General features: G+C 43.6%; 2 protein-coding genes across 2 annotated transcripts; both read right to left on the reverse strand.

The window, feature by feature from the left end:
* Positions 1–7090: 7090 nt before the first annotated feature.
* Positions 7091–12262, reverse strand: vmn2r1 (vomeronasal 2, receptor 1). The gene is made up of 14 exons (XM_068317893.1): positions 12171–12262; positions 11385–11676; positions 11052–11294; positions 10795–10986; positions 10580–10705; positions 10251–10435; positions 9919–10039; positions 9618–9845; positions 9381–9504; positions 8856–9016; positions 8578–8773; positions 8170–8414; positions 7874–8073; positions 7091–7460 (listed from the first exon to the last, which is right to left on the reverse strand). Exons 1-14 carry the CDS (start codon positions 12245–12247, stop codon positions 7145–7147), a joined length of 2706 nt encoding a protein of 901 aa, XP_068173994.1. The 5' UTR covers positions 12248–12262; the 3' UTR covers positions 7091–7144.
* Positions 12263–14527: 2265 nt separating this feature from the next.
* On the reverse strand, positions 14528–25001 carry gmps (guanine monophosphate synthase). Its single transcript, XM_068318157.1, has 16 exons — positions 24767–25001; positions 22959–23131; positions 22732–22846; positions 22283–22380; positions 21942–22045; positions 21613–21806; positions 20844–21009; positions 20498–20649; positions 20221–20394; positions 19468–19573; positions 19198–19313; positions 18739–18864; positions 17695–17810; positions 17436–17566; positions 16525–16697; positions 14528–16449 (listed from the first exon to the last, which is right to left on the reverse strand). The coding sequence occupies exons 1-16, from the start codon at positions 24791–24793 to the stop codon at positions 16348–16350; spliced, it is 2073 nt and encodes a 690-aa protein (XP_068174258.1). The 5' UTR covers positions 24794–25001; the 3' UTR covers positions 14528–16347.
* Between the last annotated feature and the right edge of the window lie 1756 nt (positions 25002–26757).

Raw genomic sequence — 26757 nt, forward strand, 5'->3', positions numbered from 1 at the left:
AGGCAGACCGTCACCTGAAAATGCAGGGCAGAAAATTGGAAAACATGGATGCTGAGATTTCGATGATGTTCATTAGGAGCTGCAATGATCCCGGACTAACTAGTGTCTTTAAAGGCAAGCCTTTAGGTAGATGGACTTTCATGGAAGTCCAAGAAGCAATTGACGAGTATCAAAGAGAGCATGTGTTCATGGGAAAGGCAGGGAGAGTTAAGCCAGTCCAAGTGGCTGTGGCTGCTGCCCACACCATGGCAGATGTTAAGGAGGAGGTTAGTTCAAACATGCCCGGTACAAACGTAACCAGTTCCAGTGGCCCAGTCAGGCCTAGTGAGTCCTCAGCTGCAGAGGGTGGTGCACTTGAGCGTGTTTTGTGTATGTTAGAGAGAGTGTTGGAGAAAACCAATCAGGTAAATTCACCTGCAGCTATGCCACCTGGTCTTAGGGTACATAACGCTACTTGTCGCGTCTGCGGGGACAAAGCTCACTCTACACGATCGCACTGTATGAGGGAGAGGAGGTGCTTTGCATGCTTTGCTGTTGGACATCAGAAGCGTGAATGCATGCCGAATGGGGTCATTAGGTCCAATACTGCATCTGTTCAGGAAAACTGACTCACCCACATGTGGGAGGGAACAATGTGGGTTCATTTAGTCAGTCCCTCAACGTTGTAGATGATATGTCATCGGTATATGATGAAAGTTGTAAGTCGTTCCCTAGTCGTAGGGTGATTGTTTGTCAGAATGTACACAAGCTAGTGAAATCTGACAGTCTCTTCTATACTGATGTTGTTGTGAATAGTAAAGTTTCTTTGCGAGCATTGATAGACAGTGGATCAATGGCCTGTACCATGAATGAGGAGGCCGAACAGAAATTACGAAGCGCTGGCTTGTTTTCACAACGCAGCGAAGTGCCCACTGACATTGTACTTGTAGGATGTGGTGGAGTGCAAGTAACACCAAAATGTGTCTTTCAATTGGAGATGAATGTCTACGGACAGGAGGTTAGTGTACCTACTCTGATTGTTCCCGGCCAACACGATCAACTGATTTTGGGCTCAAATGTGATAAAACATCTCATTAGCCAATTCAGACGTAATCCGAGTTATTGGCGTGTGATGAACAAACCTGAATCCACAGATGACCCTGCAATTGAACATTTTTTGAATATGTTATCAGGAGTTAACCGATGGAAGGGGAATGTGATTCCTGATGTCATTGGCACAGCCAAATTGTCTCAAGCTGTGACCTTGCTGCCACGCCATGAGCATCTTGTGTGGGCTAGGTTGCCATCGAGCGCTCCTGTTTCTGGGGGTAGTGCAGTTCTTATTGATGCTCCGCATTCTCAGTCTCACAAGAAGAATATCATGGTGGGGAGAGCTGTGGCGACTATGTCAGGTGATAGATGGGTGCCAGTCAAAATTATCAATCCGAGCGACAAACCCGTTACTTTGAGACGTAATGCCAAAGTGGCTGATGTTTTTCCATGTGTCGCTTTAGAAGATTTGGATTTATGCGCGGCCGATACCCCTTCACCAATTCAGGTGCAAAGCCAGAGCGTGATTGACACCGGTAGTCGGCTCTCACCCCCGTCTGCCTCTCTGTTCAGCAATGCTCTGCAGGAAATTGGATTGGGTGATATTGACATTGATTCTTGTGAGGTGTCAAAATACTGGAAAGATCAGTTATACATCTTGCTGCAGAAGTACGAAGGTGTGTTTTCTAGAGGCAAGTTAGACTGTGGTGAAGACATTGGGTTTGTTCATCGAATCCACCTCACGGACACGCGTCCGTTCAGACTCCCATACCGGCGGGTTCCGCCAGGGCATTACCTAAAGTTGAGGCAAGTGCTGTCAGAGATGGAGGAAAAGGAAATCATTAGGAAGTCTTCCAGTGAGTGGGCGTCGCCCCTGGTGCTTGTGTGGAAGAAGAATGGTGATTTGAGAGTGTGTGTTGACTACCGTTGGTTAAATTCCAGAACGGTCAAAGATGCTCACCCATTACCTCACCAGGCTGATTGTCTCTCTGCTCTGGGGGGCAATGCCTTCTTCAGCACTATGGACTTAACGTCTGGGTATTACAACATTCCTATGCATGAGGAAGACAAGAAATTGACTGCCTTTACCACGCCCATGGGGCTCCACGAGTTTAATCGTATGCCTCAGGGTTTGTGTAATGCGCCAGCCAGTTTTATGCGCCTTATGACCAACATCTTTGGCGATCAGAATTTCCTAACTCTTCTCTGCTACTTGGACGATCTCTTGGTTTTTGCACCCGATGAAGGAGAGGCTCTGAGGCGGCTTGAGCTGGTGTTCAGCAGACTGAGGGCTCATGGGTTGAAGCTTGCGCCTAAAAAGTGCTATTTACTTCGTCGGAGTGTAAAATTTCTGGGTCATATTGTGGATGAGGGAGGAGTCTCCACAGACCCTGACAAGGTGCAGACAATTGCTGCTGTGACTGAAAAAGCTTTGATGGCGGATGATGGTGTCACACCTTCTCCGAAGAAGTTAAAATCTTTCTTAGGGATGGTGATGTACTACCAGCGCTTCATTCCGAACTGTTCTGGGATTGCTAAGCCTCTCTTTGCTTTGACTGCGACACCTAGGAAGAACAGGGGCCAGTCAAAGAATGTTGCCATCTTTAGGAAACTCAAGCCAAGTGACTGGACGAGTGCACATCAGAGGTCGTTCCAACAACTGAAATCGGCGTTGCTCAATTCAGTGGTTTTAGCTCATCCAGATTTCTCCCAACCCTTCGTCCTTTCCACTGATGCGTCACTTGATGGACTGGGTGCAGTCATCTCTCAAGTGCCGAAGGGGGAAAGCAAGGCCCGTCCCATTGCCTTTGCGAGCAAGTCTCTTTCCCATGCTCAGACAAAGTACCCTGCACATAGGCTCGAATTCTTGGCTCTTAAATGGGCGGTCTGCGAAAAGTTCAGTCATTGGCTGAAAGGCCATGACTTTACTGTCTGGACTGATAATAATCCACTCACGTACATTCTTACCAAACCGAAGTTGGATGCATGTGAGCAAAGGTGGGTTGCAAAGTTGGCTCCGTACAATTTTAGCATTAAGTACATTCCTGGCAGCAAAAACATTGTCGCGGACGCACTCAGCAGACAGCCTTTTGTTCAGACTCATGTTAGCAGAAGACTGGTGTCTGAGCCTTATGGAGCTTTGCTTGAAGAGGCCAAGCATATACAAGAGATTACCATTCAGGAGGTATTCAGATTGAGTGCTAATCAGCAGGGGGTTGGTTGCCGCACTTACACCACCACACTGGGAAATCACTCCTTGGACACCCACGAGGTGAAAGCCTTGCTGGAGGGTCATGTCGAGTGGGAGGTGGGTCCGGAAGGGAGAGCCATTTCTTACCTTCCCCAGGTTGTGCAGCAGTTGATCCCTGCTGGTCAGTGTCCCTTACCCGCGCTTCCTATTAAGGTTCTGCAAGAAAAACAGCATCAAGACAGTACACTGTCCAGGGTTCTGTTTTATGTGACTCGCGGCAGACGTCCATCGAGAAGAGAACGAGCTCTCGAGGCAAGCAGAGTTTTGAAAATGTTGAAGCAGTGGGATAAACTGAAATTGTTTGATGGGCTTCTTTACAGAGTGATCAAAGATCCTCTGACTAAGAAGAAAAGGTTTCAGTATGTTGTTGCAGCCTCGTTGGTCCAGCAGGTGCTGCAAGGCATACATGATGAGGCCGGCCATCAGGGACAGTACAGAACTTTGTATCTTGCCAGGCAGAGGTTCTTTTGGACTGATATGGAACAGGATGTCAGGGAGTATGTGAAAACTTGTATGCGCTGTGTGGTCAGCAAGACTCCTGAACCAGAGGCCAGGGCCCCTCTTGAGAGCATTAGAACCTCGAGCCCACTCGAACTGGTCTGTATGGATTTCTGGTCCGCTGAAGACTGTAAGGGCAAGAGCATGGACGTTTTAGTGGTTACAGACCATTTTACTAGAATGGCCCATGCTTATCCCTGTCGCGACCAATCGGCAAAGCAGGTTGCACGACAGCTCTGGGACAAGTACTTTTGTGTATACGGGTTCCCCGAAAGAATCCACTCGGATCAGGGGGCGAACTTCGAGAGTGAATTGATCCAGGAGCTGTTGCAAGTTGCTGGAGTGAAGAAATCCAGGACCACGGCTTATCACCCAATGGGTAACGGGAACGCTGAGAGGTTCAACAGAACTTTGGGCAGTATGATCAGAACCCTTCCGCCAAGAGCAAAACTACATTGGCCTCAGATGTTGCAAACTTTGACGTTCGCGTATAACTGCACGGTGCATGAGTCAACTGGGTATGCGCCCTTCTATTTGATGTTCGGCAGGGTACCGCGTCTGCCCATTGATGTCATGTTTCAGGTTGCGACCAGGGACTGTGACATTGTGGACTATGATCAGTTTGTTTCCAAGATGAGGCAGGATCTTCAGGAGGCTGTTGCTACAGCACAAGCCAATGCTATCAGAAGTCAGGAACATCAAGCTGACATGTACAACAGGAAGACGAAAGGCAACACAATTGTTGAGGGTGACCGCGTCTTGTTGGCGAATAAGGGTGAGCGAGGTCGCAGGAAAATTGCGGACAAGTGGGGCTCCACCCCACATGTCGTTGTTTCCGCCGACCCCAGGTGCCATACTTACAGAGTCAGGAACACCTCCACCGGACAGGAGAAGGTTGTTCACCGCAACTTGCTTCTGCTAGTTAATTTTCTGCCAGTCGAGGTAGTCAATGACGTTGACGAATCTACCTTAAGCGAGTCATGCCAGTCCGTGGATGCTCAGGACGGCTTACCTTCGGATGAGTCACACATTGCCGAGTCAGAAATTGATAGGTCAGCTTGGACTGCCAGTTGGGTGGCTGAGGCTTCTGCCTCCACTGACTCACTTGAGCGCCCACGCACACAGGACACTAGTTTGGTTGGGCAGTTGACCTCCGGAGTGACTGGTGAAGTTAGCGAGGTACAATCTGAACCTGGGATGTCTGGTTGTTCTAGTGCCGATCGGAGGTCTGTGGCCTCTGTGCAGCCCTGTAACGCTCCTGGTTTCTCGAGCAGTAGGGTCGGTGTTGTTAGCACGCGTGTGGGCAGAGTGGTTAAGCCAGTGAACAGACTGATTCAGAACATGACACAACACTATGTTCACCGCACGGGCAGTTCGGTTCGTCGTTTTGTTAGTGCATTGATGTCATGAACGCTCCACACGCACCCATGTTATATTGGCGAGTCATTTAGTGATGACGTTTCTTTTCTTTTTTTTGAGTCAGGTGACAGTACTTATTCCGGACCTATACGGGTAGTGTATAAGGCACTCCTGTAGCGAGTGGATTGTAGGGGGTTTGCGCAGCCCTCTATGGTCGCTTTCCCTTTAGTTGGGTGACAGATGCGTTGCAGTATGCTTTTGAGTATACTTTGTCCGGTAGTGTTGTACTGTGTCAGTTTTTTTAACTGGTTCACCTGCTATGCTGATTTGGTGAAGTTCAGAGGGGAGTATGTAACAGTGTTATAAATAAATTTATTTTTATATATATTTTTTTAATGAACTTCCCCAAATTTTACATTTACTTTGTTTTTGGTTCCATGATTTGGTTGTGTTTCGGTGGGGCAATTATTGGGGGTGCACACGCCCAGGCATCCTCGTGCTGGAGGTCTGGAGAGAGGGGTGAGTTACACTTGTTCAATGCTGCGGAATCTTTTTGTTAATATATTCTTCATTTTCATTATTTTCTACCAGTGGATGTGATTTTGTGGTACATAGTCGCTCACTTTCACACTCGCTATGTTTAAATATTATTTATTTATATATTCACGACGTAATTTATGTTAATTAGTAGGCGCTAAGCGGCGAACAAGTGCTAACGGCTCACTGCGTGTTGCAGGCATGCCAGCGTTACCCCAGCTCTCACATGACGTACCCCACCTTTTGTGTTACAGGTATGTTTAACTGTTTAAACAGAAAAAGAAAAGCTGTAAAAGGATCTGTTAAGTGTTTTACATGTTTGTATTTATTTATTTTTATTCTTTTGATTTGACCTACTGTTTATTTCAGTTGTGTTAAATGTCATTATTTTATTGTTATGGCATCCTCGTGCTGGAGGTCTGGAGAGAGGGGCATGCCAGCGTTACCCCAGCTCTCACATGACGTACCCCACCTTTTGTGTTACAGAAAAATAAAACACAGCGGATCTGCTCCACGCCTCCTTCAGTTCTTCGGCCATCTACAGTCATAGTTTCACCGTCATTATAAATGTAACTGGCCAGTCAGGGTCGGTTACATATATGTATATATGTATATATATATATATGTGTGTGTGTGTGTGTGTGTGTGTGTGTGTGTGTGTGTGTGTGTATATGTATATATATGTCATATATATGACTAAAAATGTCCGATACTATAAAAGAGAAGAGCGCACTTGACAGTAACTTCAGTTTGCAGTTGGTTCTAATTCTCGTCATATGACTGCCCTCTAGTGGCTAGTAGGCGCATAGCAGCGTGAGGAGAACTCATTGACTGCAGCGCCTGCATACAACACCTATTTAGTACAATGGAATACGTCGACTGTAAGTAACGAGTAACAAGACAAAACATATAATATTTATTATGTTACCATAAAATACACATGCAAACAGAGCTCCACAAATACTTATTGCACTGACAGATTATTATGATCGCACTGACAGATTATTATGATAAATTTACCTTAAATAGAACATTTTTTTCAAATATTTAATCAGAACCGCCAAAGGTATCTGTATGTATCTGTAATACAAAAAAACCCCTATTATTTAAATTTATGCAACTATAAATAAAACAGTATATCTGAGGTACAGTGGCTTCATTTTAATTCAGCATCATTGTTTTATTTTAGCATTTGTTAAGGTAGCAGTTTCCTTTCCTCACGATATTGCTTATTGAAAACAACTGAAGGTACACTTTTATTTATAATATATACATCATTTGTGTAAAATTAAAGAAATTGTAAGTAGCATTATTTGCTAGTTAATTTTGGAACAGACATGATGATTGCAAATTATGTGTAAACAACAAAACATGAAGCTCTGATTAGCTAGATGTTGCCATGGAATATGTGCTCTAAATTATTTTTTCATGTCAGCATTGTGGCTCAGTTTACTCCTTAGTCCTGCTCCATCAATCATCGATAGCGGTGGATGCTGTTGTAGCAGGGATTTCAGTGGCAGTTGTAGCAAGTGACATGGAAGTTCCGGTGCTGTCACGCGGTTTGGGACGGGGCTTCATCATCTCTTCTGTGTTGCTTTCAGGTTTGATCAAGAGAACGTAACACTTTGGCAGAAATATGCAGGCCAGCAGGCCAAAGCTGGAGGCCAGGATGGCAAAAATCTGGACAGCGACCATGAACTTGCCACGTGTGCTGAGGTAAGCCGGGACAAAGGAGATCCAGACGATGAAGAAGACCAGCATGCCAAAGGTAATGAACTTCCCCTCGCTGGGAGAGAGAGTGAGAAACATGCATCATGTACAGCAAGAGCAGGATTAATGCTCCGGATCTCAAAGATCGATAGAAAAAAGGAATCAAATGCAAATTACATTAAAGGTACTCTGTAAGTTTGATTCTAAAGATTTTAAAGATAATGCCAATTATTATTTTCTTCCAAAATAGACAATTCTTGCTAATGTTTTTGCACAGCCAGTCAGACCAGAAGGAAATTATCTCTCCAAACATGCTGCACATTTCTTATTCCGAACAAAAGTAAACACATGATCAGTTATAGAATGGATTTACAACATAAAAGACGTGCAACTATGAAGTACAGATATTAATACGTAGCTCACTGTGTTTGATTACAATTTACCATTCATTCATACATGCTAGATGTCCTTCAATTTTGTGGCTCCTACCTGAAGTGGTCCTCCAGTTTGCGGGCAATAAACGCAAAGATGAAAGCAATCAGAGCCAGCAGGATGTCGTAGGCGAAGATGCAACAGATGAAGACCACTGAGCCTTCATCACACTCAAGGATGATCTTTATGTTCTGGGCAGAAGTGTTCTTTATTGAGTGGGGAGGGAGGACGATGAGCCACACTGTGCACACTATAGCCTGTTAGAAGGATGACAATGTTGGTAACTTGAACTTTATAAGGAATACCGGATGTTAGGGGTCACAGTTTCCTCTTTTCCCCCCTTATATACCTACCTGTATCAACGTTGCCACAACAGCTATCACCCTCTGCTGGGCAAAAGTGAGTCTGTCAACTTCAGCATTAGCTCCAACAGTGGTATTGTTGTTGTTGCTGTTGTTGGTGTTGGTTACGATGATATCAGGACCCTCATTGTTGGCTGCCGCTTCAGCTGCTGCCTTTGCAGCCTTGGCAGCTGCTTTGAGTTTTTTACGAATTGCCTTAAGAGCCAAAGCTCTGAACATCAACACCACTGATTTACCTGAGGTGAAAAATAGTTGATTTTGAGGTTGATGCTGTCTCTGATTGAAAGAAGCTCATTTTTAGTGGCAACTACAAAAGATATTACAGTACAAGGTGAATGTAGAGGGTGATACCAGGGGTGCAGTGGTTATATAAGGATATAATTTTAAAAAAACACGCACCTATGATAGAAGAAAGACATAAAGCAAAGCCCAGAGCCAAGGCCACTTGGCTGGTCATGCAGCTCCAGTCCTTGGGCTCTCCGAGGAAGACAATTGAGCACAGGAAGGTCACCACCAGCGAAAAGAGCAGTGAGAAACTCAATAAAGGGTCGTTGGCTTTCACCAGCGGTGTGCTGATGTTCATTATAAGTACCACCTGGAAAATAAGGGACGAGGAAACTAATCGCATGAGGCTTTCTAGATATTTGACTCTCTGTTTTTCACTGCATGAGACTCACAGCGACAGCGATGGTGACTAGAGCTCCGAAAACTGAGATGACGATGAGTGTGATACCCAGAGGTTCCCCAAACGCCAGGAACTCGATGATTTTGGGTGTGCAGGTGTCGTGAGCATCGTTGGACCAGTCATCTTCGCCACATAGGATGCATTCACGAGCATCTATTATAGAGGAAGGAGGGAGGGGGTGATTGGAAGGGTATGTAGTTATCTGAGGTTGTTTGATACAGTAAAAAGTAAAAGCAAGTTAAAAAGTAAAAGCAAGATTTATATACCCAAATAAGGTACTTCAGCATGAATATGATGCACAAAAAATGTGGTTTTTGCATTTCCTATGAGTTAAATTCAGGCATATTTAAGGTTCATCAAAGTTAAATGAAGAAATTCTTGAATTCAACTTAATGTGGTTTGAATGTCCTACCCTTTTTCATTTCATTTGGACATATATTAATTTTTATTTATTGGTTAGTAAAATAGAGGAAATCTCTCATGTGCATGGTGCAGAATGTTAAAACTGTATGCTGACTGGTTGTGTTGCTGATCTCTCCGTCGGCACACGGGATACAGTCAAAGCAGCAGACCGGCTCTCCCTGTCGGATTCCCTTCCTGGTGCCCGGCTGACAGTTCTCGCTACACACTGACCGAGGAGGCTGCAGACAACATTCACGGACCATTTATGAAGGCATGCTCATGTCAGTCTCAAAAAATAAATTCAGACAGAAATATACAAGGAATGGTCTGTTTGAATCGATACGCTCCTGACCTCTAACACTTCATTGATCCACACAATAGAGTCATTCGTGATGGTCAAGCTGTGTTCTGGGGCTGCCGAGCCATTGAAATGTCCCACGCTGACGTAGGATATCTCGTCATTATCGTTGAACTGCCAGTTAAGAATCTCATAGTATGGCTCCACATCCCCATTCGTAAAGTAGACCTCCTCGCCCGTGTGCGGCACTTTGAAACGCACGTTCTTCATGTAGTACATCAGCTGAGGAACAGTCACTTTTGAGTCAAACACCTCTCAACAGAGTAACACTCACACAGGTGCAAACGTGGCTCACCTGCCACGGCTCAAACGTGCTGATGTTTGCACAGTCTTTCCCATAGAACGGCCCTTTCCCATCTACACAGTGCTCCATGTTGTGCAAGGCGTGGGCCACAGAGTACACGGCTTTGTACACACTTTGGACAGACAACATCATCATCATCAAGACTGAAAATCACACACGCAGTTCAAGTAAATTGTGTCTGTACTGCTTAAAGCAACATTCCCATCAGTCTTTTCTTTTCATAAATAATGTCTTCATTATTTTGGAACTACTGTCAAAGTAATGATTTCTGGAAAATTAGTACACATCATGACTGCTGTACAAAATCGTGGCTGATGACTGACCTGTAAGTGATTCGTAACTGGGAAACATCGGAGTAGGTGCTGCCGAGCTTGGCTATAGACTCACGCCCTGTGCACAGCCCATCAGGGACGTCCCTCTCTGCCCTGGAATGTGTAGAATTAGCCCCCTTAGCCTTTGCCTTGCTCCGCTGCAGGGCTTTGCCATAGTCCAATGTACAGTTAAACAACTATAGGACACAAATATAGTCATGTGTGATACTGTCAGTCAAAAACAAGACATCAGATTTGTTTCCTAGCGACATTGCAGTCAAAACCATGTTGCACGAGACTAATGGATGCTTAGAGACACTTCATCTGGTTAATGAACACACCATCTCCCAGAATTCCTCAGTGAGTGCATCATCATAAGGGTCCAGATCCAATAAAAAATCTTGAAGGCCAGGGATGTCAGCTCTTTTTATTGCAAAGCCCAACGTACCACCCAGCACTGCGCTCACCTGGATACAACCATATGATTACACTTCAGTTCAAAATTGTGATTAATGTGCATTTGTTCTGTTAGATCTGCATGTGACTGAATGCTAACCCCGGGTTCCATGATGAGAGCAGAGGTAATCCAGGCCTCGCTGGCAATCCACGTGCGGTTGGTCACATTATGCTGAATCAGCTCAGGGATGAGAGGACTTAGATCCACGTCTGATGAAAAGACCACAATGATCTTGGCCGTAGACTCAACTATGGTTTGGACAATCCGCTGGATGTCGTCTGGGGAATTTCCCTAAAGATCACAATGTAATGGAGTGAACTGTAATTCACTGATTGTACATAAACGATCATGTTTACCTTGGGCAGAGTCTCTGAAAAGGCAATGCAGACACCGGCTTCCTCCACCAGATCCTTGAACGCTTTAATGCCATACTTTCCATAGTCATCTCCAGAAGCTATGGTGCCCACCCAGGTCCAGCCGAAGTGAAGTACCAGTTTGGCCATAGCTGAAGACTGGTGCTTATCGTTAGGAATAGTCCTCAGGAAGGTAGGGAACTGGAAAGTTTTTTCCAGGGTGGAGCAACTTGAAAAATAGCCAACCTTCAGAAGAAAAAAGAGTAATAAGACTTTCTCTTCTCTCCCTGACCTCTTTTCTTCTATAAACCTTTGTGTAAATCAACAGTGGCCTACCTGGGGAAAGTGATAGAGTCCGAGTATCCTAGCTGTGGCAACGGACAGATCAGATCCCCCTGCGCCCACCAGAGCGGCCTGGGGTGGCCCGTCTCCACAGCGGTAGTTGGGCACAGCCTCGTCTGTACCTGTTAAGTAGGTAAGTGTGCCCTCCACGGCCTTGGAGATGGTGTAGCAGGAGTCATAGATGACATAGCCCAGGTCGGTGTTGGGCAGTAGGTCATATCTGTTGTTAATTTCATTGATGGCAAACAGCATAGTCTGGGTCCAGCGGAAAGTACGGAGGTTGAACCTGGAGGATGATGGGATAGGGATGACACAACAGCACCTTCTGTCAAAGAAATAAAGACTCCAAACATATTTCATGTACATCTACAATTAAGATATTTGACAAGGGGAAGCTGATTTTCATTTTTTAATGCCATCATCTAAATAAACCACAAGTCAGTGCAAAGACTTGCTGATTGTGGTTCCATGCAATGCTGTAACAGCCTAACTCCATAATAATGTTTGCGACTGTTGGTAATTGGCCCCAGAGGTCCTACCCTGCTGTCTTGATTTCTGCAGCAGCAAAATCATGAATTCACTGAAGCCCACAGTGAGGTGAAAACATATAATTTAATCAACATTTAAGGTATTTCTCATTTAGAGTTAAAATATGAAATTGCTCTACTTTAGAGAGCCTGTAAGATGATCTCTCATTAATGGATTAACTATTGAAACTAAAGGAAGCTGAACCAACACAGTAAAAATTATGTAAATCCACGCACGACGAGGTCAGCTTACCCTTCACACTCTGACGAGCCCTCGTTCCTTGTAGTGTTGATATTTTTGCTGGCAAGACGATTGTGAACAGAAAACATCCCACCAACAACGACAGTTTTTTTCTCCAGAGCCTTGTAGCCACTCAGCTTGAACTTGGCCTTCAGTTTGCATGTGGAAACGGAGCCGTAAAAGCAGCAAAAGGCACAGAATCCGAAGAAAAAGTGTCTGATTTCCATGATACATAGACGGACAAATGAGTCTGGAGAGCTCTCAGCGTGGAAGACGGCAAACGAAAGGGACCAAGTGTGACAGGTGTCTTGTCTATTTCTCCGGGGAGATGTGCTACACTTGGCAACCTAAGAGGAGATTCAACGGGGCAGACATGACGGGACGGGATGCAGCATCACAGAGAATAATATACTGTGACACAAAGATAAAATGAATTTTTAGCTGACACCAAAGAATTTTAACATCATTCACAAAGAGTAAAATGAAAGTGTGATTCTTCCTGTGGATCCTTCTGGACCCTGGACCCCTAAAACTCCATTACAATTAAATCTTCCCAGGATTTAATTGCTCTTTTTCCTCATGTAAGTAAAAATTCTGTAAAGTTCTTGGGTCAGCGATGGAGGACAAACTGCCACAGGCCAGAATTAATTTGCAGTTGCGTGTGGCATCTTGTACACAACATTCAACTAGAGTAACTGTTCCAAAATCAAGACCGTCCCACCGGACTGCTGCTGCACAGTGTGTTGATGTGTGACTGAACTTGTCTGCTCTTGTCTCTTGGTCTACAGGGACAGGTGCACACCTGAACCCCCCAGCACTCAAGAGGGACCTTTGCTAGCGTAACATCAAGCCAACCACATTGTAGGATTATAATGTAATTATATACAGGATTGTGACGTCTTTCAACAAAAGACCAGGGGGAGATTTGTCAAAAAAAGGGGGGGGGCTTATATTAAAACAAGGCCTCAACAGGGCTAATTTTTTTGTGTTTTTTTTTTGCCACAGGCCAGGAGTCTAAAGTCCAGACAGTTGAACATTCATATTTAATACAAAATTGATATTTGACTTAATTTTAATGTGAGACATGTCCAAATTAGGCTTCAGGACTATGGATGAGGGCCGATCATGCGAACGTGGCAGGAGGATTTGGCCTAATGTGAATGGTCTGTAAAGCATAACATTAAAACCCCATACATTAAGATTTCATATGTCAAATTAACTCAGCAAATACCAGACTAAGTGAACAATGTTCTCCAATTTCAGACCTCACATGGCCTTTAAGGCTTTCCTGTTGGTGCATCATTTGCTGTGTTTCAACCTTTTATCCACATCTCTGAACTTCTGAGCAGGAAACAAACCCACAATGCATTTATGTGGATGCGGACATTCACCAACATCGAGACTGAAGGTCCAGTTATGTTGAAAATAAAAGCAGTCTGTTTAAAAAATTAAGTAAAGCCCAAAATTCTTATAATGGTTTTTACTTCCATGCATTGGGAACACTGCACATTATATTCTAAATCAAAACATGAAAAAAAAAAAAATTCTTTAATTACTTTACAGAAAAGAAGAAAAATGAACATTGGGCTGTTCAAAAAAATAGCAGTGTCTGCATTTTACTTTACAAACTCAAATATTTACTGTATAAACTGAAATTTTGTCCAGGATTCAGCATTCCTATGAATCACTAAACTAATATTTAGTTGTATAGCCACTGTTTCTGAGAACCGCCTCACATCTGTGTTGCATAGAGTCAACAAACTTCTGGCATCTGTGAACAAGTATTCCAGCCCAGGATGATTTGACGTGTCATAATTCCTCTGCATGTCTTGGTTTTGCCTCAGAAACAGCATTTTAATGTCACCCCACAAGTTTTCTATCGCATTAAGGTCCGGGGATAGGGCTGGCCACTCCATGACTTTAATTTTCTTGGTCTGGAACCAAGAAGCTGCTCGCTTACTGGTGTGTTTGGGGTCGTTGTCTTGTTGAAACACCCATTTCAAGAGCATTTCCTCTTCAGCATAAGGCAACATGACCTCTTCAAGTATTTTGATGTATGTAAACTTATCCATGATCCCTGGTATGCAATAAATAGGCCCGACACCATGGTAAGAGAAACCTCCCCATATCATGATGCTTGCACCACCATGCTTCTGTCGTCAGAGTGTACTGTGGCTTGAATTCAGTGTTTGGGGGTCGTCTGACAAACTGTCTCCATTTCTCTTTTGTTTTTGTTTTGCTTTGTATATAATCTTATTGTGGACCATTTGCATGAATAAAATTTTGAAACAACAGTAATTTTATCTGCTTTTATGTCATTTTCAGCCTCAAGTCACCCCAAGTTATTAGTACAATGAAATCAAGGAAAGGTGTTAAGCAGTTCATTACAGAAATGACAAGTTTCAACATGGAGATCTTTATTAAAGCTCAGTTTTCCATTGTACAAATGTCATCATAATTGAAACGGCATGCAGTGGCTTGGTTTGAGGCACGTTACTAAGGAGAATGAGCATTGTTGAACAAAAATCATTAAAAAAAAGAACATCAGACATTAATTTGCATAACTTAGTATGATTGATATTGTGATCAAATCCAATCACAAAATCACGTCCGTTACTGTCAAGCTGTTCTGGGGACATACGGTACCTACAGTACGCCTCCAGGGACCGGTGCTATATTACAAATAATATCAATGTGAAGAAGGCAGAAGGAACAACACTAACAGCAGCTTTTGCATTAAGAGCCTACTTTTTTTTTGCCATTGAAGGTTAAGGACTTAACAAAACATAAGAGGCCCTAAGACAAATCCAGGATGCAGGGGAACCCAGTTTCTGGATAAAACGTCTCTAAGTTGGAGGGGGGGCTCAGTTTATCCTGAGGATTTCATGGAGGTCTAAGTAACTGGACTGAAGACTAGAGATCAGGATGAATGTTTGGAGCACAAAACAGAACAACATTGCAGTAATGCCTTTTCTGAGACACTGACTTTATGTGAGACGACTGACGACACTCTAACCCTCACCTTTGACACTACAGAGCAACACACTGATTACGTTCTCACTGGATGAATGACTCGACACCAAAGCTTCATGAGTGAGTGTGCAAAACATGTGCAAACAACGTGCCCGTGCACGACGAACGAGCAGCCGAATGATGAATCATGGTAACAGCAATTTACACTATGTGGTTCTGAACTCTACTGCACTTTTATAAGTTTATCACTTAAGTCCTCTTGTCATGTTCATTCATCCTAAAAAGTTATACATATTGCAGCATCCTCCGTTCTGGAAACACCAGTGTCCAGGTCAAGACACACCGACGAAATAAAACAGGCACAAGGTCGCCCGTCGCATTGGACTTCTGCACATCTGCACACTAGTTATGATACTGAAGGTAATCTCGCTCAAATTGAGGGTGGGGGGGGTGTCCTGCCAACAAATGTAGCTCAGAAAAGATCAACGAGGAGCCAACAATGATATATAATCACTACAGCGTATTCTACATTTGGCAAAACAAATAGCTTAAAGTTGATTGGTCACGTCGGCCGTCTGCTGGCTTTAATGTCCATCAGACGGCCGTCTTCAGAGCACAGTTTACAGGCAGAGTGAAAAACAACAGAGGTTTGAGAATAATCTGACCCACAACAGTAAGACGAAAAACATCCACCGGAAAAAGGCAGAGAACGATTCTCCTCCCGCCATTCGTTCACATCGTTAAACTGCCATTTGCTTCTTTTTTTCGTGTTCGGCTCGTCTCCTGATGCGACCTGAGGAACGACGCGTTCGCTTGCTGAAACATTCACAGCCACTTTCCTTTAACGGTGGACCCTTAAAAAGCCAGCAGCAGTTTTCGCCTTTTCGTCACAGAGAGGAAATACACTGATGTACATGTTTCCAAAAAAAAAGAAAAAAGAAGACAATATATTATCAATAGCTGACGTTAATCAATCCCTAATGTCAAAAATATTAAAAACGAGGGAGAAGTGTTGGGGGAGAGCAGAGGGAGTGGCGCCTTTGCGTGTGCGCCCATCACAGTACAGTCTGCCTTCCATGGGAATGTTAAAGAGAGGGGTGGGAGATAATGGGAGGGAAGGAGGGGAGTGGGGGTAAGGATAGGAGAGGAAAGGAAAAGAGTCCACCGGCCCTCTCTGTTATCTTGTTTGTACATGTGTGTCCGATCACATCGTCTTCTATTCCCACTCTGTGGTGCCGGGCGGTTTGGAGGTCAGGTCGTACATCACTCTGGAGATTCCCGGGATCTTCTTGATCTCGTTCACCATCTTGAGCACCACCTGGGCAAAAAAAACCAGAAACAGATGAGACAAATAACTCCAGCAGCGAACAATTAGGGAGCCACCGTCCCGTACCTCCTCCGGGATGTGGTTGCCTGGCGTGGCAGGGATGCCGGTCATGAAATCGCTGGTGATGAAGGTGCGGACCACCACGGAGCGTCTGCAGGACGGCTGCTTTTGCAGTGGGTCGCGGTCAAAGTGCAGAGGTGTCAGGATGATCGGCATCTGGCTGATTTTACCAGAGTAGCCTGGAACAGAGGAGAAGCCAAAGAGAGAAGAAAAACACCACGTTATATCATTAATTTTTTGATTTACTACCAAATACATTTGGTGCAAACAGGATTTCATCTGATAGAACAAGCTCACATGACATTCACACCAAATGTGCTGCTCGCTTTCCTGAGCGAAACCCAGAGCCGTCTGGGTTTCTGACTCATCTGTGATTTTCCACAAAAAATACAAAGCAGCAATTGTGCTTCCTTTGGTTGCGGTCACGGCAAAAATTAACGCCGGTGTGGTTTGTTACTCGTGTGTGCGATCCCTCAGCGACATTCACGTGAGCAAAGTCCATCAGTCGAGTGAAAATTTAGCACGATAAGCAGCAAATTAATGCAGTCAGCTGCAATCTGGAACCTCACGATAAATGATTTTTATTACATTTTAAAATTAAGGTCAATGCTCCAAATTCAGTGTTTAATAACAACTTCTCCTCTAATGACACCTGAATCGATTACATGCCACTAGAATGTCTTCACAAAGTAAAAAGGCTGAACTGACACTCCTAGAATCATTTATGATATAAAATGCGGTGGGAAAACAATACTTAAAACTATCTTTAAATTCACATTTTATCACTTTAAACTATAACCATGGTCAGGACATGACACTATAAAATAACATTCAACTCGATGGGGAGGGGGAATAAAAATTTCCCTCAAACATTAATTTACTTGTGACTAATTAAAAAAACACACACAGACACTTACCAGACTCTCTAAGGATAGAGTGAGCTACAAAGTCAGCCTGTCTGAGCGTGCTCAGAACGCCTGTGGTCAAGAAGGTTGGGGTAATGTCTGTTGGCGGCTCTTTAACGTGGGACCCAAACACATACACAACTCTGGAAAGAGGACACACATGAATGAATGAACGACTGAATGAATGAAGGAACGAACGAACGATAGGGGGATGGTGGGGTCTCAGAGGGAGGTGGAGAGCACAGCCTTCAGGGAGGGATTTGTGTTTCACCTGTTGATGTTATGGCACATACGAGGGATAAGTCTGGCCAGGAACATGAGAGACTCCCAGTGTGGAGATTCTTTACTTGTGACGCCGCACACGTAACTGTAGGACCGGCAATCACCCTGAAACACACAAAAAACAATAATTATACTGTACATTCAACAAGTCAGTCTAAATATAACATTTGCACAACAGTCTGGTTTTTCTCTCAACAAGTTCCCCCTAGCTATAAAACCTGTTTGTCTACCGTCTGTCCCACAACTTGAGGTTTAGGGTAATTTTAAGACTGTGGCTTCAAACAGGAAGCAAAGCGACACGCCTACTGGCAAACAGCTGCTGGTCGACTGTTTTTAAGTGGAAAGCAGCAACGCTGAAGGTTAATATGAACTATGAAAGAGAAAGAGGTGTTTTATGCACTGGTTTCAATTGTTACTGTCAGAGACAGGAGTAAAACTGTTCTCTCACTAGTGAAGACTAAGACGCTTTTGGAGGGGGGGGGTGTCTTGTGGTTTACCACTACAGTACAGTGAAAACACAGTGAGAAAAACAGCCAGATTGAGACACAGTGTTCCAGATTGAGACACGGTGTTCCTTCCTTCCTCTACTTCATCTCCAGTTTGATACACATTTGAATCGTTGGAACAAAGTACAGCATTAACTTTTAAAAATGACCTTTAAGAAACTTATTTAACTTTTTTCCCCCTGTGATTGAAAAAAAAAGTTTAAGAAGTTTCTTAAAGGTAATTTTTAAAAGTTTATGCTGTGATATGAAAAGAGACATTATCTGACTTTATGATTGTATTGTACACTTAACTACAGGTTAACTGCTTATCAGTTAACAGGAGACTAAAACATCCTTCGATATTGATATCCGTTTTGAAAGACTCGTACAAATAAGAATAAATGAGTTTGACAAAACCTCACAGCCAATCAGAGTGAGGCTTATCTGAATGTCTGCGGTTTGATGTTCGATGTCATTGATTCTTTGAACAGGAAATGGACAAAGCTGAAATAAATGGCGACTGAGTGGCTGTGAACCGGTCTAATTACCTGGACGCCGACAGTTTTGATGGGCAGCAGGAAGGCATTGAGTGAGTGAAGGCTGGTGATCTGCATGAGTTTCTCTTCCTCCTCGTCCGATATGCAGGATTTGACTCTCTGCAGCAAAGTGTGAGGCTGCAAAACAGGCTGCACTTCATTGACTGCATATTTAGCCAAGTTGGTACAATCATAATAAATGTTGTTTGTTGTTTTGACAGCCAGAGCCAAGAATCTGTGCAAAACAGCCACTGAATGACAACCTCAGTTGTTATTCACTGAGTATATTCGGTGAAGTATATTTCTAAAAAATGGTAGCACTGGTGCATTTCAATACATTTCCACACCTCTTTACGATGATTTGCTCTGGTTTACCTTCAGAGCCTCTGAGGGATGCAGAAGCTCAACACCACAAGTGAAGAAATCTTTCCAAGAGGCACTATGAGCTGCAGATCATCTGTTTGTACCAACCTTTTTGACACTGGCAGAGAAGTCTGTGATGATTTTCAGGATGTTGTTCGTTTCAGCAAAGTCCTTGCAAACGAAAGGCTCCTCTGCACAAATCACTCTGATGGACAACCCGGGACCTAAAGGTCAAAGAGGAGAGACGGGACGCTTTCTAATGCAAATGTACGAGTGAAAAAAAAGGCAAATAGATACAAAGAGCAGACGATGGCAGAAAGAAAGTTTAAAATGTGAATGCCGACAGACATCTTTGTAAACGTGTGTTTATGCACTTGCCAGGGAAAGGATGTCGGGAGACGATCTCCTCTGGCAGGCCCAGTTCTCTCCCCAGAGCCCTGACTTCATCTTTATGGAAGTCTTTCAGTGGTTCGATCACTTTTCCCTGTGGGATCATTGGGACAAGTAGAAAGCTGTGAAGGATATGGTGAGGCTTTGCATCATTGTGCATTAATGGGATTAAGAAACACTAGAGATCCCACGACAACCCTGAATTCAAAATTTTACCCTGACCTATCTTCAATGGTAAGGGTCATTTAATAAAAGACCCATGATCCAACATGTAACTGGTGCATTCTATTTGTCATGAGGTTTTACAGATGTTTACCTAAAAAGGTATAAAAGCAAAAATGTGACCTTGACCTAGTTTTTCAACGTTGTGATCTAATTTTCATCCCCTTCCCTCCCTGAACATAATGCCTTTTGTTTCGACCTAGTTTTCTCAAGGTCAAGGTCATCATCTCATGTTCATCCTCTTTGCTGCCCGAGTAATGTTCTTTTTATTTCATCTTTCTATCTGCAATGGTAGTGAAGATAATTGGTGGACGGACGAACACACGAACACTGACAATTACAATACATCACCGTTTCACGGGATGTAAAAATACCACTACGTGATAATAAGATGTGTGCATGTTGCGGCGCTCATTCAAGTCCAATGTTAACACTGCTGTTTATAGTTTTGGATTGAAGTAGATTGTCATTAAAAACCAACTGAGGTTCTTTGAACAGCTTTGCGCGGGCGAGCAGTACCTCATCTCGGAGTTTGCGGATGAGCTCGGTGTCGTTGTGGTGTGTTTTGATGACCTCTGCCTTGCCACTGGCGATATGAGAGGCGCTCTCGATGAGATCGGGCCGCAGAGTTCCCTGCGCCAGAAGGACCTCCTCTGGCTTCAGATTCATCTCTCCGATCACTTCGTTGGCTACCTGTAAAGCAGCACGTTTCAGGTAAGTGGTCCACACAAAGGCGTAAAACGCAACTATTGGCAGAAATCTCATTACAAATGATGACCTATTAGAACCCGCTCACTTTGACGAATGTGTCTCCGATGATTTTCCGTTTCTCTTCTGGGTTTGTTGTCATGTTGAGCGTTTTGCTGATGCGTTTCCGCGGCGTCCGGTCCTCCTCGGAGATGGGGAGGGTTGTTGTTCCGTTGTAGAAGGTGTGAGCCGCATTCACCACTGGATATAGGGACATAAAATCAATAAAAAATGCTAAGTAAATAAAGATAATAATTACAACATTTTACTACACACACACACACATACATACATACATACTTTGTCACCATAATAAAATTCCATCTGAAATGAACTCATTCTAGCCATTCTGTCTCAGAGGAGGTCTTTTGGACCACTGGGGCTTCTGTCCGTACCTTTGACTTTGATTCCCAGCTTGGTGAGGGCCTCCTCCACACTCTGGCTCTCTCTCTTCCTCATAAACCCGTTGTCGATGTGAACGGCTATCACCTGGTCCTGATTAAGAGCTTTGTTGAGGAGAGCTGTGCAAACTGTTGAGTCCACTCCACCGCTCAACAACACCTGAAGGAAATGGCAGAGAGTTACGGCGACTGTCTGTCCGGGGAGTTACGCTTCCGGCTACATTTGTCATGCAATCTTTGAGGTGTTTTGTGTTAGCAGGCTGGAAAATATTAGTCACAGACTAAATATGTTGGGACTCACACACATGCATAGGCGTTGGAAGCAAATACAACATGTAATAAAAAGGTGGAGGATTTATCCTTCAGGCTGTAGATGAAGAACCAGAAAGTGTGAGTGTATTTCTTTGTGCTTTGAGCCTTTTTCCAAGACTCACTTATCGCCTCCGTACTCCCCAGAGATGAAGCCCAGTTTGAAGGCACGCAGGGAGTTAACAACTTCCATGGAGATGAAGCAGGGTTTAATTTGAGATTTTAATTGGTTCTACTTAACTTCCTGCTACTGTTACTGTCACTACTTCCTGAGCCGCTACCACGCGACACATTCAGCTCCCCAACCAGGTTGAATTATCTGCCATACAGAGATCTCACCGTGCTGAGATAATTGTTTTCCCATTTTGTCTTTTTTTTTTAAAAGTCTGTTTTTAAAAAAGTTTCCATAAAAACTCATTCGTATGTTCGTGAAGCTTGACTCTATTTCACTCACCAGTACTTTAGACTTGTCTGCTTTTTCTCTGATCTCAGAGATGCAGGCCTGCTGGCGGTTCTGTACAGTGAAATTGTTCGTGCATCCTGCAATCTCAAACAAAAAGTTACGCAGCATCTCCATGCCTCTCTCCGTCAGGTCAACTTCTGGGTGAAACTGCGTCCCGTACAGTTTCTTTTGTTCGTTGGCAATACCTGTTGGAAAACACGGAGAACAATGTGAACTAAACACCATTTGTATTTAGGGTTTTCACTTGGGATCACAATCTAAATAAATCTAATCTTTTAAACAATCTTAATCAGGGTCACGTTACCCTGCATGATCCTCACCAGCAATGATGTTCCCTGATTGGGCCACGACTTTAAAGCCATCAGCTACTTTATCCACACTATCTCCGTGTGTAAGCAGGACCAGCTCCTCCTTCTGAAGGCCTCTGATAACATAAACACACATTGAAGTCACAAGACGAAGTGTGTTTTCAATCAGCATTGCATACAATAGTTGCACAGTGAAAGGGGGGTTCAGTGTGTGAGAGGCAGACAGTAATGAGACTGCAGCCATCTATTTCAGACCTTGCAGAATTTGTGTAACAACCAGGGAAAATATGTGATGGCTGGAATGCTACTGCGGTTGATGTCACAGACACGACACAGACAAAACGCAACATTACCTGAAGAGAGAACAAGTGTTGTCCAATCCGATGCTGAACACTCCATCTTCTCTCACACTCTTTTTGTGTACAGTGCCACCGAAAACTTTATTCATCATCTGAAACGCAGAGACAGCAGATTTGAAACGTCACAATTTTAGTGCGATTGGAAAAATGATAAAGCTGCCTGCTGTTTGGAGAAATGTGCCCGAGAATGTATGACTGCTGGAAGTAATGCTCTCATCTCCATCAGATGGAGTGCCCTTGAAGAAAGTGGTAAAATCCCAGCAGGCCCAAAAGAACTGAAAAGCACTGTGGATCTGAGGGATAGGAATACGCAGCTACTCATACTGAATGTATGAAACTCATGTGTTTCCTTGAACATAGGCCTTGCATGAAAATATCTACCTAATCTCTATAAAAGCATCATATCACTGAATATTAGCGTGTACATTCATAAAAATACATACCTGCATCCCATAGCAAATGCCGAGGACAGGTTTTCCTACAGTGAATATTGCAGGATCAAACCAGGGGGCATCCTCTGCATAAACAGATGCTGGACCTCCTGAAATGATGATAGCCCTAATAAAGGAAGGAGAGACAAAAGAAACAAGACAAGACGCATTATAATTTATTTACTCTGAAATAGCAGTGTAATAACAACGTTTAAAGAAAAATGAAAACTTCCGTTTACCTGTAGCCTTGCTCTCTAATGGCAAAGGCTGGAGTCTCTAAAGGGAGGATCTCAGACCGTACACACAGCTCTCGCACCCGTCTGTCAATCACCTTGCCGTACTGGGCCCCAGCATCCAGAATCGCCACCGCGCCCTCATATGACCCATTCTGCTCTGTGCTGCTGATCTCCAGCTGTGGACACACATTCAGGAACATTTATTGCTTGCAGAGTTGTGTTGAGCTGAGAAGACTGAGGGAGATACATGTAATGTTTGTTATACAGAAGGACCACCACACAAAATTATGGCCTTAATGTAGACCCTTTGGTTTTGGTTTGGATGAGAAGTAGTGTAACGGAAACCAGTCCAGACAGCCTTGTGGTAAATGTGACTGGACAAGGGTTAAATTTATTAGAGGACATGTGATCTCCAATACAGACTGTCTCAGTAGATCAATTAATGAGATAGAATTTCATTCATTACACGGGAAATTTGAAATGCACTGCAAACCCTGAACTCATGAGTAGAATCACATGAAGTGCATGTGACAACAAAATGAATAAGTCGGGACTTCTGCAACATTTTACAAGAATTCTCAAACTTTTACTTTCACTTTAGCGTAACTCGTGATTCAGTTGCATTTTAAACTTTGTAAAGAAAAATGCGGTTTCCTCTCCGGGAAACACTGAAGCAACAACAGAGAAGTCAGATTACCAGCAGATACTCCAAACGTGACAAAAACTGGGTAAGAAACCCCATCTCACGTGGCTGGTGGAAACACAAACATTGATCCAGCATACCTCCATCTCTGGTCTTATCTAAAAAAGTGACACAGACAAATGATCTTTCGGATTAACAACACCATAAACTAACTGTGTGGGATAATTACAAGAAAATGTTTCACAGCAGACTGCCAAATCATTTAGTTTAAAACCAGTCAGGCAACACTTTGTCTCACACTAGCTAGTGGCGACGTTAGCAAACATGTCAGTTAAGGTTATGCTATCCTAAAGTGAGTGACAGCTGGTGTATAAGATAAACTAGTTTTCCAAAACATCAAAATCACTTTTCCAAATGAATGACAGGCGAGCACAACAAAATACTACAGGGTCGTACTAACATCACACATTGTGGCTACCCGGCTACAGCAAGCTAGCACATTTCCAATGTAGCATGCTAGCGTACAGATAGTACAAACAGTAGCTAGTATTCACTATTAGCCTTTAGCGGCACGTCCGGAAGCGAATCCCACTATGAAAGCGCCATGATCCCTCCCGCTCTAAGCCTGATTGGCTTGTTGATGTCCCTGCCCTTCCTACAACCAATCATCCGTCGTAATGCATAAATAGTCCGCCCAAGCGAACAAGTACTAGCCAATCAAAGGTAGAGTAATGTGGGTATTGCCTTCACCGTAGTAGGATTAGAAATTTAGCGTCCTCTGTAAACGGCTGGCTAAATTAGCGGAGCTATGCTAAAACCCACGCGGTAGTATGAGTCGAAGGGTCTTGGGAATTCTTCCTAAAACGGCAGTCACGTTCATTTGCGAAATATGAGCATGGCTTTACGCACACTATAAAACCACTGCTGTATGCGGACTGGCTACCTAGCAGCTCAGAGCAACACGTTAATGTAACACCGCAACAGGCATACACACTACTCATAGCTCCTCATCGGAACTAGTCGTAACGTTACATGCTTCGCAACTTTACCCCCGAGGTGCATACAGGCCGTAATTGAACGGGGGGACAACACCAGCAAACCGGGTCCGAACACGGAGTAGATCGGGCCACCCGGTGCCGGAGCAGCGGCTGCTTTCGGCTCCACTGACCTTGCTGTCTCCGTTGCACAGAGCCATAGACGACCGCCGTGTTGTGGAATGAGCTCTCCCCTTCGCCTCGGTGTCCCACGTCTGACGGAGAGAGGGCTTCTGGTTAGCTCCCGGCTCAGCGCGCCGACTACTGTCTGCCGAGCGGATCGGGCTGTCGGAGTGTCTCTCCTCCTCCCACTGAAGAACAACTTTCACTGGGGGAACGCAGAGCACACACGTTCCTGTGCTGAACGGGTGGAGCGCAAAAGTCAAATAAAGAAACGCTCGTCCCCCCCAGGGATGTGGCTTTGAAGACAAAGTGGGATTGAACTGACAGAGAAAATGTGATATAACAGTGTCATACAGCACAGTATTACTCTTTATTGTGTGTTTCTCAGTCTTTATTATTTAAACCAGTCTGAATGAATGGTCAGTAACTTTATTAGAAACTGCTATGTTTGCATCCCGCTTCGAGGCAGTGATGTATTGTAATTTAATTTTAAATTTTTTTAATTTTATATCTTGCCAGTGTTCGTCCGTTAGTGTGTCCACAAATATATTCGCAACCATTGCAGATAGAAATATGAAACAATAAGCACATTACTCGGGCAGCAAAGAGGATGAACATGAGATGATGACCTTGACCTTGAGAAAACTAGGTCAAGGTCAAATTTCAACTTTTGTACACTCGGGAACCGGATCAAGATAGAAAGACAAGGGAGAAGGCCAGTGTAAGACCATAGATCAAAGATAGTGCTTTGATCTATCTGTGCACTAGCTTTGATCTATGGTCAAAGCTAGAGCATTGCTTTGACCTACTCTGAAAAGTCAAAGCTATGCACCTGTCAGGTACTTCCTTTGGGGTACTGTCAGGGCAAGTTGTGGGATGTTGCAGTTTAACTTTACATTGAAGTCCTCACTATAAAAACCTAGACAACGACACTCAATAGAACGTATTCCTCCACCAAGACGCAGCGCGACCCATTTAATTAAATAGAACCCTAATCTAACTTGTGCACCAGTAATATAGTTGCTTTCAAAATTTCCTCATGGATCCACCCCCTTGTATGAAATTGCTTCAAAATTCAGTGGTTAGCATGTCCTTCTCTTCCACCAATTATCTTGGAAGCCAGTATTTACTGCGTCAGTGATGAAGATACTGAGTAGGACTAATCTCCAAATAGGATAGATGCATCTACAGATAAAGGGACTCGTGCCATGCACAGTTGACGAAACAGTCCTGATCTTACAGTGTTCAAAAAGCAGAAAAAAATAAAGTGTGATTCACTCTAGAAAGTCATGGGTTCTGGTGTCCTGCATGGGTGAAGTAGTTTGTGTAATGCTGTTAAACGACACACAATCCAAGGCTGACAAAGACTGTCTCCTTGGTGGAGGTGAGAAATCTGGAATTTCTGAAACTGACTGCTTTTTTAAAAACCTGATTTAGAAACTATGGAGCTATTGGAATTGAATTCAGTTGATACCATTTATCCTACTCTCATTGACTGGCTTCAGTGGAGTGTGTTATTCCAGTAAAGATACACAGCTAATATATTATCATTTTTCACATGTTTAAAGACTATCCTCTTCTAAAAAAAGAAAACCTGCTTTTGTGAGTTTTACTTTTGTATCGATCAACATTGCAGTTGTTGCATCACATGTTTAAGTTGATTCACCTTCACTGACACTGTGTACCTTGCAGTGTGACTTTTGCAAAAGGACACACTGTTTTGTTAATGCTGCAGCAATATATTGTTAGTTGGCAGACTAAATAATAAAACAAGTCATCATTAAAGCTATGGCTGGAATAGGAGCGTAGTGTGACACAGACATAGATCTAATATTACCCTGTAATGGTTTCTTTATTATACTATCAATATTTATTAAGCTGCACAAAATTTTCTGGAAGCAATGCCTGCAGACTAAATGTCAGACAAAGATGTTTGTTTTTGAACCCAGTGAATTAAATATCTCACAAATTAGTCATTAATCTCCTTATTTGACTAGAAACA

The sequence above is a fragment of the Antennarius striatus genome, chromosome 6, assembly GCF_040054535.1.
Source record: "Antennarius striatus isolate MH-2024 chromosome 6, ASM4005453v1, whole genome shotgun sequence".
Taxonomy (NCBI): domain Eukaryota; kingdom Metazoa; phylum Chordata; class Actinopteri; order Lophiiformes; family Antennariidae; genus Antennarius; species Antennarius striatus.